The sequence below is a fragment of the Scleropages formosus genome, chromosome 4, assembly GCF_900964775.1.
Source record: "Scleropages formosus chromosome 4, fSclFor1.1, whole genome shotgun sequence".
Classification (NCBI taxonomy): domain Eukaryota; kingdom Metazoa; phylum Chordata; class Actinopteri; order Osteoglossiformes; family Osteoglossidae; genus Scleropages; species Scleropages formosus.
In genome coordinates this window covers 34,309,526-34,323,044 of record NC_041809.1, presented here as the reverse complement: position 1 = coordinate 34,323,044, position 13,519 = coordinate 34,309,526, and the positions used below count along the sequence as shown (strand labels likewise).

At 49.5% G+C, this 13,519-nt stretch overlaps 1 protein-coding gene across 16 annotated transcripts in view; it reads right to left on the bottom strand.

Annotated features, from left to right (window-relative positions):
- Positions 1–12,702, bottom strand: part of LOC108934366 (actin-binding LIM protein 3-like) — an 87,667-nt gene extending 74,965 nt beyond the window's left edge. For all 16 annotated transcript variants that reach the window (XM_029250961.1, XM_029250965.1, XM_029250964.1 and 13 more), the window contains exon 1: positions 12,201–12,702. In XM_029250961.1, the coding sequence (XP_029106794.1) occupies positions 12,201–12,213 (13 nt within the window). In that variant the 5' untranslated portion in view covers positions 12,214–12,702. The remainder of the gene's footprint in view (positions 1–12,200) is intronic.
- Positions 12,703–13,519: the final 817 nt, after the last annotated feature.

The following is a 13,519-nucleotide window of genomic DNA, read 5'->3' as shown; positions in this document are numbered from 1 at the left end:
AGTGTGTGTGCCTCGCAGTGGACCGCGTCCTATCCAGGGGGGACACCACCACCCCCCCCCACACCGCAACCATGCTCACCGGGCTGGACGGAGCGGTAAGGATGCAGCAAAGTGTGCGCGTTCATCCGGAGCGTGGTGAGCGGCTGGTGCTGAGCAGGTGGACTTTCTGACACGAGGCACAGGTGCCAGACCTGCAGGAACGGCATCTGGATCTCGCAGCAGGTCGGTGGGAAGGGGGGGGGGGACCGTGAAGTGCCCCCTCCTGCAAGCGTCAGGTTTCCTCAAGCGGAAAGTGGCGCGAAAAGTGGGGGCCGAGTGACCAGGCCTGACATCTGACATCCCCACTGTTCGCCACAGGGAGACAAGCTGCTGCTCTTGGACCCGTGGCGCCTTCATCGCAGCCTTCGGCACCCCCTGCCCCCTTACTGCGGGGGCATCGCAGCCAGTATTACCCCACAGATACACTGTAATACCACAGTGAATCTTTTACCCCACAGTTACACTCTCACATGACGGCTAATCTTTTACCCCACAAATACACTGCAACACAAGCAGACTTTTACTCCACAAATCGACTGTAACACCACAGTGGATCTTTTACCCCACAGATACCCCGTAAGACCGCGGTCACTATGAGAACAGTCTTCCGTTGCATGTCAGTCTTCTGACTTCATTTACACTGTTTTACTCTTCCACACCATGCCCTCATTTTTTTACACTACAGCTGGACTCTTTTCAGTTTCATTAACAATTTCAACGCTGTAAAAACACATATTTCGGAATATGTCACAGTTTACAGCATCGCATTACTAGTCCTCTGGGCTGTAACATTATTGGAAACACAACAGAACGAATAAAACAAATGAGCTCTGAGACGAGTGTGTGCTGATCATCCTCAGAACCTTCCAGAATGAACAAGTAGCCCTGTGAAATACCACGGTTCTTTATTGACCCTCCCCCAAGCCAATTAGCACCCGAGAAAGAACCAATATAAACATCCCCCCAAAGACACGCAGCGTCACGCTACACACAGCAGTGTTTCACAAATTAAGCAAAGAATATCGAGCACAGCGACACACTTGACACATTGCGTTCTGAGAGGAACAGTAGGGCTGCTGTGACCTGAGAGGTTCTCCTGCGTTGATCAGGTGTGAAACAAATGAAGGAGAAGCAGCTCTGCTCATACCTGTCACCTGATCTTATAGGGGCACAAACACTGCGAACACACACACGCACTAGCCGAACTCTCTCCCCATCACATCTCTCTGATACTTTTCACCAAAGAAACTTACTATTATTTACCCATTTATACACACACACACACACACACACACACACGCACACTTTCTGGACCGCTTGTCCCGTACGGGGTCGCGGGGAACCGGAGCCTACCCGGCAACACAGGGCGTAGGGGACACACCCAGGACAGGACGCCAGTCCATCGCAAAGCACCCCAAGCAGGATTCGAACCCCAGGCCCACTGGAGAGCAGGACCCGGTCCAACCCACTGCGCCACTGTGCCCCCGACCCCCATTTATACAGTTGAGTAATTTTACTGGAGCAGTTGCGCACAAGTACCCTGCTCAGGGGTAAAACGGCAAAAGGTGGGATTTGAACCTCCAACGGCTGGAGCCCAAGGCAACAGCTGTAACCACTATACCACCAGCATCACATCCAACAGCCCCTAAGGTCAAAGTTCACACTTTCATTTGGTGCCTCCCTCTCTCTTACTTGCTGCCAGCACACACACACAGAGCAAAGGGGAGAGAGAGAACGACTTGTAAGCTCTCCATCTACTGTTTAAGGAAACCATGCTGATCTAGGGGGTTCTGTGGCACAGGCCCACGGTCGGAGGGTGGGGCGCACGCACGCACGGCAGAGCCGGTGCAAAGGCCACGTTTATGCAATGGGGCTCCGAAGCGTACCAGAGGGGCCCGGCAGGAGGACAGGCGGTGGAGGAGCTGTTTCGCGAGGAGGGGCATCAGATGCCAGCTCCGCCACGCTGGCCCACGGTGCGCCCATATGGAGGGCGGCGATCCAGGCAGCCGTCCCAAAAGGGCAGCAGGGAACGCCACGAAAAGCGGATCTGCTCCGCCGTTTCGTTTCGGGATGAGCAAACTAATTGGAAGGGAAATGTAGGACAGCATGAACACACAGCCCTATAGCACATAACTGCTGGAAAAGACGAGTTTACAGCACGGAAAGGAGTCCGTCTACAGAAGGAGAAAGTAAATAAATAGTGATCAAATAGGAAATCGATTACATGACATCAACAGAGATTCAATGTGCGAGTAAAAAAAACATAACTATTCATGAATGAGCTAAAACAAGGAATAATATCCTCAGTACCTAATATAAAATTAATAAGAACTCGAGATTAATAAGAAAAAGCTTTTCGGTGAATCCATACAAAAAAAAAAAACTAGTATTGAATTTAACATGCTGCCAGTTTTATGTCGCTTATGAACACATCAAATAATGGTGAAACTAAATAGAAAAAAGATGAGAGCAGAGCCAAATGAGAACAGCCTCGGAGGCTTAACTGGGATGATTGCCGAAGCCGCGGGGATCTGAGAGCGAACCTGCCATAGCTGTCAGTCGTGTTAACGGCAGGTGATCTCTACCCCGGGGCTCTGCTATGACCTCCTGCTTGAGGGCCCGGGGCAGCAGGACAGAGATCCTGCCGAGGGTCAAGCTAAAGTGAATGTGAGGAGGAAAAAATATATATAATTTAAAAAAGAAAGTCAATGGCCTCCAAGGAGGACAAAAATAAATATGTTACGTATAATAATTAAGAAAAAACGATGGTCTACAGGGAGGAAAAAATGTATTTTATTATATATAATTAAAAAAAAACAATGGTCTACAAGGAGCATTGAAAGTAATTTATTTCTTTATTCTATATTATTTATTTGAGGCAATCATCAGGGCAAGTTCCTTGATCAAGGGCACTCCAGCAGGAGCGGGATTCAAACCCAACCCGCAAAACTACCTGCCGCCCCGTTTTAATATTCCAGAGCAGATGCGAAACCCGAGAGAAGGACTGCAGATACCGTGGAACCTCCAGTGACCCCGAGTGATTTACATGCACGTGCCAGGCAAGGTCCCGCTGAGCTACGACTGAGCGAGGAGCTCAGCGTGATCCGTTCAAGTCGGAAAGTGTCTCTGAACGTATCTGGGTAAAAAAAAGAAGAAAGGCGACGCCGCACAATTGTTGCGTCGAAGTCCTACAAAGTTCACGAAGCAGAGTAAAATGAGCTAAGTAAAGTATTCAGAAGAGCTCTGCTGAGGATGGAAATCCCAGGGCCACCTTTGCCTGACACTTTTCTTTAGAGCATCTTACAAGCTTACAATTATTTACCCATTTATACAGCTGGCTATTTTTACAAGAGCAATTGGGGGTAGACACCTTCATCAAGGGTACTAGAGCTGCAAGTTGGATTGAAACCTGTAACCTTTAGAGCCAAAGGCAGCAGCTCCTCCCACTATGCTACCAGCTGCCCCCTTTTATACATTTACCCAACTGGGTCACTTTACTGGAGCAATTCAAGGTACGTACATTGCTTAAGGGCTCTACAGCCAAAGGTGGGGATGGAACCTGTGGATCCAAAGCCAGCAACTCTAACCACTACATTACCAACTACCCCATGTTTAGTTACCTAACTGGGTCATTTTAGTAGAGCAGTTCAGGGTGGGTACCTTGCTCAAGGATACTACAGCTGGGGGTGGGATTTGAGCCTGCAGCCTATGGGTCCGAAGATCGCCGCTCTGACCGCTAGCGCTAACAGCCGCCGCCATTCCTTACACCGTCCTAGGAGCTGTGCTGGGAAAACGGTGCGAGAAGCAAGATTTACGAGCGATCGAGACACGTCTCTCCTCGCCTGCTGCCAGACCCGGAGTAACGAGGCCGTCGCTTTCCACGAGCGCGAGGTCACGATGTTGTGGCGTCACTCCTGTTTCGCCATCCCATCTGCGGCGCAAGGTGGCAATTCCCAAACCGCAACATTAACATCTTCTCCACAGGAAAAGCGCTCTCCCAGCCCAGCCTCTGAACTATGTGAACGGGGGGTTGGTATCACCGTCACCGGTTAAGCAGAAGAACGAAAGGCAGGCCGAGACCCGACACGGTCCATAATAGCTCCTCTAATATGAGATGACGACCACGTTCTGACAGATCAAAGCCTGGAGCAGGGAGCTGCACTGCTCAGCGCCTTTTTAATTCCCGTCTAAACTCTAATCAGATCTGCGTCTGTTTTCGGATTTCGCTGCCTACCTGATTAGAGGCTGCCAAGGACACGAATAAAATACGTGAGCAGGGCGATGAGAGTTTCTCGCTACGTATCCTGGACACAACGCGTGCTACGAATACAGCCCTTAGCATTTTGTGCACTAAGGATATGGAGACATTACAACAATCCAGCGTTTTAACCACTGACTCAACTCTGCGTCCCTCAACACGCCAAAGTCATAAGCTGGTCCTGTAGGAACGCCCTGTAGAACATGCAGAGGATCCACACTTATCTCACAACATACCCTGCGGAGCTCCTGCTCCGAACCATGGTGATATCTCACCTGGATTGCCGGATGGTTCTCCTGGACTTTTCCATCAAGCCTCGCCAGTTGATCAAAGTGCTACTGTTTGACCTGCCAGAGCACTCCCATGTATCCGCCCTCCTCATCTCTTTCCGTTAGATTCCTGTAGCTGCTCGTAGCGAGTTCAGTGCTGGTTACGGCCTACAAGACCGTCAATAGACCTGCTTCTCAACACCCGCAGGACCTGATCAACTGCTGTTCCCCAACCAAACAGCTATACTCCTTCACCTTTGGTCATTGTGTGGTCCCCTGCCCTAGATTTTCAATATCTAAAGCCGGAATATTGGTGGATCAGGTTCCAGTGAGGTGGAATGAGCTCCCTCTCTCACTCACAACTGCTGAATCCATTTGAACATCTTTTTCAAGCCCCACTTCTCTCCTGATTTCATCTCTCTGCCTCATGAACTTCCATTACATTAGGTGCACTTTTATTTAAGCTGAGCTTGAGGTCGTTTTGGAGAAAAGTGTTGGCTGAATATAAATAAATAAATAAATAAATGCAAAGGTGCATGTGTTTCCATCCCAGTTTCCTCAAGCCAACAAACAAAACTGTTGTGATTTTCACAGTGCGTGGCATAAGAGAGGAGAATTTATATATTTATATGTATTTATATGTAATAGCTCAGTGACTTGGTATCCACAATTCTGACAATTATAATGTAAAGAAATATGGGGGGGGGTGTAAAACTACGGCCCTGCACTTTCTCAATGGCTTTCCCAGCCGGTCCATATGCAATCCACACCAGCTGGTGATGATGATTGCTGATCAATACAATTGGAGCAATTTTCCGCAGTAAATGGGATAATAGCCTGAAGACCAGTCAACTGGGAGCATAAAGGCTGTTTTTGCAAATTTTCTGCCATTGCGTGAAGATGGTGAAGTAAACTGATTTTTCTCAGACACCCAGGAAAGATTTACTAGTAGACCAGACATGTGAGGCACAGGTCTGGTTCTCAGGTCAGCATCCTACTGCTTTATATTGAATTGGTAGCTATTTACCACATTAGTATTATTAAAGGCAGTCCCCGGATTACGAACGAGTTTCGTTCCTAAGTCTGTCTTTAAGTCGAATTTGTACGTAACTCAGAACAGTTCGATACGGTTTGTCTAACGTCAGTTAGTCAAATGTTTTTTTAGTATGTAGTATATTGTGTACCTTTCTATGCACAAAAAACATTAAAGAAACACTTCCAGATACACTAAAACGTCTTCAATACAACAATACAGTCATAATAATAACAATAATAATAATAATACAATGTAATGATGTAATGACAATAATGATAATAATAATAAATGTAACTACATACAGTATTTACAGTATAACAGAGAAAGAGAGAGAGGAGGAGAGAGAATGTGTGTGTGTCTGTGTGTAGGTATAAGAACATTAAAGAAACTTTAATGTTCACTTTCCAGTGTTTGTTGGTGTTTCACCTTTTCCAGATCGCCTTATTATTTCCACTTTAGTTTCAGTCGTGATCGTTTTTGTTTTCTTTGATGCATCACCATCACTTGCATCACATTTATGTTTTGGTGCCATCGTTAGGAGGGTAAAAGCAAGAAAATTAAAGCCAAATACAGTAACACAGGAGACACTGTTAACAGCAACATGGTCCGATCATGGGTCAACGAACCCCTGTAGATGCGCAACATCTTGATGAGCATCACAAAATAGCACCATTTGTTATTACGAACCATTGTATGTAACTCCATCCATCCATCCATCCATCTTCCTCCGCTTTTATCCGGGGCCGGGTCGCGGGGGCAGCAGTCCGAGCAGAGTACTCCAGACCTCCCTCTCCCCGCACACCTCCTCCAGTTCCTCTGGGGGAACCCCAAGGCGTTCCCAGGCCAGCCGGGAGACATAGTCTCTCCAACGTGTCCTGGGTCTGCCCCGAGGCCTCCTCCCAGTGGGACAAGCCCGGAACACCTCCCCAGGGAGGCGTCCAGGAGGCATCCGGAACAGATGCCCGAGCCACCTCAACTGGCTCCTCTCGATGCGGAGGAGCAGCGGCTCTACTCCGAGCTCCTCCCGGGTGACTGAGCTCCTCACCCTATCCCTAAGGGTGCGCCCAGCCACTCTGCGGAGGAAACTCATTTCTGCCGCTTGTATCCGCGATCTCATTCTTTCGGTCATGATCCAGAGTTCATGACCATAGGTGAGGGTAGGAACGTAGATCGACCGGTAAATTGAGAGCTTCGCCTTACGACTCAGCTCCCTCTTCACCACAACAGACCGGTACAATGACCGCATTACTGCGGACGCCGCACCGATCCGTCTGTCGACCTGCCGCTCCATTTTTCCCTCACTCGTGAACAAGACCCCGAGATACTTAAACTCCTCCACTTGAGGGAGCAACTCCCCCCTAACCCGGAGGGAGCAATCCACCTTTTTCCGACTGAGAACCATGGCCTCGGATTTGGAGGTGCTGATTCTCATCCCCGCCGCTTCGCACTCGGCTGCAAACCTCCCCAGTGCACGCTGCAAGTCTTGACTTGATGAAGCCAACAGGACCACATCGTCCGCAAAAAGCAGAGACGAGATCTCGCGGCCACCAAAGCAGACACCCTCCGTTCCCTGACTGCGCCTAGAAATTCTGTCCATAAAGATAATGAACAGAATCGGTGACAAAGGGCAGCCCTGGCGGAGTCCAACATGCACCGGGAAAAGGTCTGACTTACTGCCGGCAATGCGAACCAAGCTCCTGCTCCGGTCATACAGGGAACGAACAGCCCGTAGCAACGAGCCCCGAACCCCATAATCCCGAAGTACCCCCCACAGGATGCCACGAGGGACACGGTCGAATGCCTTCTCCAGGTCCACAAAACACATATGGACTGGTTGGGCAAACTCCCACGAACCCTCCAGCACCCTAGTGAGGGTATAGAGCTGGTCCAGTGTTCCACGGCCAGGGCGAAAACCGCATTGCTCCTCCTGGATCCGAGGTTCGACTATCGGTCGGATTCTCCTTTCCAGTACCCTGGCATAGACTTTCCCAGGGAGGCTAAGGAGTGTGATCCCCCTGTAGTTGGAACACAATCTCCGGTCCCCCTTCTTAAAAAGAGGGACCACCACCCCGGTCTGCCAGTCCAGAGGCACCGTTCCCGAACTCCACGCAATGCTGCAGAGGCGTGTCAGCCAAGACAGCCCCACAACATCCAGAGACTTGAGAAACTCGGGGCGGATCTCATCCACCCCCGGAGCCTTGCCACCGAGGAGTTTTTTGACTACCTCGGCAACTTCAGCCAGGGTAATGGACGAGTCCCCCTCCGAGTCCCCAGCCTCAGCTTCCTCTACGGAAGGCGTGTCGGAGGGGTTGAGGAGATCCTCAAAGTACTCCTTCCACCGCCCGAGAACATCCTCAGCTGAGGTCAGCAGCGCACCACTTCCACTGTAAACAGTGTTCGTGGAACACCGCTTCCCCCCTCTGAGTCGCCGGACGGTTTGCCAGAATCTCTTTGAGGCCGACCGAAAGTCTTCCTCCATGGCCTCACCGAACTCCTCCCAAGCCCGAGTTTTTGCCGCGGCGACTGCCAGAGCCGCGCTCCGTTTGGCCCGTCGGTACCTGTCAGCTGCTTCAGGAGTCCCATGAGCCAGCCAGGCCCGATAGAACTCCTTCTTCAGCTTGACGGCATCCCTTACTTCCGGTGTCCACCACCGTGTTCGGGGATTGCCGCCGCGACAGGCACCGGAGACCTTATGGCCGCAGCTCCGAACCGCCGCACCGACAATGGAGGAGCGGAACATAGTCCATTCGGACTCAATGTCCCCCACCTCCCTCGGGACCTGGTTGAAGCTCTGTCGGAGGTGGGAGTTGAAGACCTCTCTGACAGGGGCCTCCGCCAAACGTTCCCAACAGACCCTCACTATGCGTTTGGGCCTGCCAGGTCTATCCAGCTTTTTCCCCCGCCATCGAATCCAACTCACCACCAGGTGGTGATCAGTTGACAGCTCAGCCCCTCTCTTCACCCGAGTGTCCAAGACATATGGCCGAAGGTCAGAAGAAACGACTACAAAGTCGATCATCGACCTCCGACCTAGGGTGTCCTGGTGCCAAGTGCACTGGTGGACACCCTTATGCATGAACATGGTGTTCGTTATGGATAAACCGCGACTAGCACAGAAATCCAATAACAACTCACCACTCGGGTTCAGATCAGGGAGGCCGTTCCTCCCAATCACGCCCCTCCAGGTATCACTGTCGCTGCCCACGTGGGCGTTAAAGTCCCCCAGTAGAACGACAGAGTCCCCAGTGGGAGCGCTTTCCAGCACGCCCCCCAAGGACTCTAAAAAGGCCGGGTACTCTACACTGCCGCTAGGCGCATAAGCACAAACGACAGTGAGAGACCGTTCCCTGACCCGAAGGCGTAGGGAGATGACCCTCTCATTCACCGGGGTAGACTCCAACACATGGCGGCTGAACTGGGGGGCTATTAGTAAGCCCACACCAGCCCGCCGCCTCTCACCTTGGGCAACGCCAGAATAGTGGAGAGTCCACCCTCGATCGAGTAGAGTGGTTCCAGAACCCAAGCTGTGAGTGGAAGTGAGCCCGACTATATCTAGACGGTATCTCTCAACTTCCCGCACCAGCTCAGGCTCCTTCCCCGCCAGTGAGGTGACATTCCAAGTCCCAAAAACCAGAGTTGGCGCCCGAGGTTTGGGTCGGCCGGGCACTCGGCCCCGACCACCGCCCAACTCACAATGCACCGGCCCCTTACGGTTTCTCCGGCAGGTGGTGAGCCCACCGAAGAGCGGCTCCACGTTATGGCTTCGGGCTGAGCCCGGCCAGGCCCCGTGGGCATAGACCTGGCCACCAGGCGCTCGCATGCGAGCCCCCCCCCCAGGCCTGGCTCCAGGGTGGGGCCCCGGTGACCCCATACCGGGCGGGGTAAACGGACGCCTTGCTTTTTCCTTCATAAGGGGTTTTTGAACCGCGCTTTGTCTCGTCTGTCATCCAGGACCTGTCTGCCATGGGAGACCCTACCAGGGGCATGTAGCCCCAGACAACATAGCTCCTGGACTCATTCAGGCACTCAAACCCCTCCACCACGATAAGGTGGCGGTTCACGGAGGAGATTGTATGTAACTCGAATTTTTAATATAGTAGGGTTTACGGGGGGTGGTTCGTAACTACGGGTTGTATGTAAGTCGGAGGTTCATAACCCAAGGACTGCCTGTATCATTATTACATGCCTAGTGTTACGACATGAATCTTAATATGCACTGAAAACCTACTTTTTAATACCCTCAAGCCTTTTAAGCCCTGAGAAACTTTTTTCCCATGTATTCAATCAGTTGTAAGGTCTTAATGAAAACAGTATACATGATTTACAGAGTAAACTGCCATTTATCTTTCCAAATATGGGATTTCATAATCCAAGCAAAACTTGTTTATGGTAATTTGACCTTCTGGGACAACTGTAAAATATGATTTAAAGTCACATAGGCCAGTATTATTTATGCAATGTCAATATGCAGCATTGTGAAAACAAAATTTATATCCAGAAGTTTCTTCAATCTCATACATATGCCCTTATATAGACCCTTCACTCTTTATGTTGCTGAAATAAAATGATCCATGGCAAAGTGCAGGATTTAAAAATGTAAAACATGTATGAACCACTGCAAACTCAGTCTCCCAGGCACTATGACTAGATATCCCAGCAAGAATCCCCTGGTTCACCCTGTTCTTCCTTACAAATGAGTGTATTAACATAGTAACAGGAGCCAAAAGCTTGCGGTGTCTTGCTGTGTAGCTCCGAACTCCGTTCACGGTTAGGGCATCTGCAGCACCATACAAAGAACTGCTCTGGGCTGCCACCTTTTACTTTGAAGGTTACTGGTTCAAATCCCCCTCCGAATGTAATCCTTCTGAGCAGATTTTTTACACTAGATTGACAGATGGATAAATGACTGTATCGCTTGTACTAACCAAAGGCAGAGCCAGTTGCAGAGTGGTTAGAAGTGCTAGTGTTGGATCTAGAGGTTGCAGGTTTAAATCCCACTTATTGGACAGTGGTGGTATTCACCCTTCAAATTACACACACACATTTTCAGAACCACATGTCCCATATGGGGTCACAGGGAACCAGAGCCTAACCCAGTAACACAGGGCATAAGGCCAGAGGGGACACACCCAGGACAGGACACCAGTCCACCACAAGGCACCCCAAGTGGGACTTGAACCCCAGACCCACGGGAGAGGAGAACTGTGGTCCAACCCACTGCACCACCGCCCCTTCAAATTACAAAAGTGGGTAAATAACAAAGTTGCTTTAAAGAAAAGTGTTAACTAAGTGAAAAAATGCAACTAAATCACTCTCATGAAGGCTACTGACCAACAATGGCTTATCGGACAGGGTAAAGTGTACCACATAAAGTCCCCCGAAAACCGTCAAATAACATCGCAATATGGTTATTTTTTTCTGGTTCTGGAAACTGACAGATGCTGTGCGCGCCTTTTTGAGACGCGGAACTGCAGCGTCGCACCGCCCTCGCGGAAGCGAGCACGCGTGGCCGCGCGGTGCGGATTTGGGTTCTCACGAAGCCCACATAGCCGAGCTTCCCAGAGTTCGGCCGAACCTGCGGACGAGTCGGACCGACTGCCGGACTCAAGTCACTCCAGGCGAAGCGTGACACCTCACAGCCAATCAAAGCGCGACGTTACAGGGACACGGCCACGCCCCCTCAAGAAGCACCGCCCCCAACACGTGTGCACACAGTCGGGTGGGACGAGCGCAGCTGCGCTCGATCTACCATAATAATAATAATAATAATAATAATAATAATAATCTAAGATGAACATTGACTCGTTAACAACCAGAAACACGAGGCTGCACAGCTTGAGATCACAAAATTGGGCGATTATTTCCCACGTCGTAGTAGCAGAACAAATATAATTAATATCAATAAATCTACAGTGGGGAGTTGTTGAAATGAAAATCCCCACCGATTTCACACAAGAGTTGGTCTCAACTCTCAAACTTGATTTAAAGCCGAAAATTTTACTGTGTGTGGTCCCTAATTAATCTTGGGCAGGACGGTAATTTTCAGCGTCTCACCAACTGTGTTAACTGGTCAACGTGAATGTAGCGCAAAAACAACATATTATTTACATCTGTTTAATTCGGCTGTGATATTTCGCACTCAGCACGTACTCTGTCACTATATATAATATAAAATCCATAAACCCAAAGCCACGGCAGAATGCTTCAGCATCATTACCGAGGCAGAAATTAAAGTACATTTCAGAAATGATTTCTTGTGTTCTAGAGTATCACACGGCTTAACACAATTAACAATTCTTCAAACTATTAATGAATGAAAATAACGGAGACTCAAGGTCTTCTGATACTTTCTGTTTTCTTCCCCCTTCTTATTACATATGTAAATTTTTTTAAAAGATATCTAACGGGCTTGATCCACCAAGTCAGGTCAGCATTTGTTTGCTACAACAAAGATAAGAGTATTACGAACTTCTCGCATTTGTCTGATGGGGAAATAGCATATTAACAGAGAATAAGCCTTATTGGCAATATTATTATAACGATGATGAGATGGGGAGTGAGGAACAGAAACGAAAAGGAGCAGGAACCAGATTCTCACCGCTGCTGCTCATGGTTCCAGTTTAGGTGCAGCAGCAGATGAGATGGAGAAGCCAGAAGGTTCGGTCCAGTCTGAGGTCCCGGGAGGAGCGATGAGCGCAGGACAGACCCGAAGGAAGCGCAGACCGCTCACTGAGCACCGAGCGCTGCTTTCCTCCCCGGACAGGACAGGTGCGCTGGCTTGGGACGCCGAAGGAGCAGATCGCTGGAGGACTCCTCCAAATCCGGATTGAGATGAAGACGCGCGTTTCATCTGCAGCCTCCTCTCCGGCACGAGCTCGAGGCAGAAGAGAAGGCGCTGTCTTCGGTGGGTGGGAGGGGGGGGGGGAACGGGGGACTCCTCTGCTCACATGTAAGCACGTGAGTCCATTTCCTGTGAAGGCGCGTCAAAGGGCCGGGTTTGACACGCGAAGCCCAGGCGATTTCCCAGGGTTCAATGTCCTGCACATCGGCGAGCTCCGCTGTCCTGGACTCCCGTGCGATACAATAAACAGTGCGATGCGTTAACTGCTCTCCGCGGAAAGCGACTCATGCTACTGCCATCTGCTGGACGGCCGAGGGAACTGCATCTACATTTATATTTGACATTTGCATTGACATGTATTCATTTATCAGACACTTTTCTCCAGAGCGACGAACATCTCGTAGAAAATGCAATGTGTTCATTACATTAGCAGGAAGAGACACTTAGATGCAGACATGTGATTCTTAAGTGCAGTTACTTTATTTCCACCATGTTCATCACACGTGTAGCTGCATTAAACTTATCCGAATATTCCTGATCTCCTTCCTAATTTTTTATTATAAACATTTACGTTACATTACAGGAGTAGCTGCGTAAAGGTTTATTCGGGCATGATCTTAATGTTATAGTGCATGAACATTTACACCTGATGAGCACAGGCTGGAGCACAGGCTGGAGCACAGGCTGGCCCAGTACATAGCCTTCGTTCCCTACTGAACATCTGAATCTGTAACTCCCTCGTCTTCAAAGAAATTATTTACAGTTTTTCTTTTTTTTTTTTTGAATTCTCACTGGAACAGCAACTGTACGCCCTTTGCGCTTCCCTGTAAAATAATTTACATGTGATTGATTCACAAGTAACTGAGTTGCATGCGTTCCCCTTTCGGTGCTCCAGTTTCTTCCCACATTCCAAATACATGAGTTTTGGGTGGACTGAGTGATGAATCTAAATTGTCCTCAGTGACTCCTCTGCAATTGCCACACTGTACCCCTCTTTACCCCTTATGCTTCTCAGGACTGTTCCCAAGCCACTGTACCTTGTACTGTATAAGTGGTCTCTGCAAATGGTTTAATGT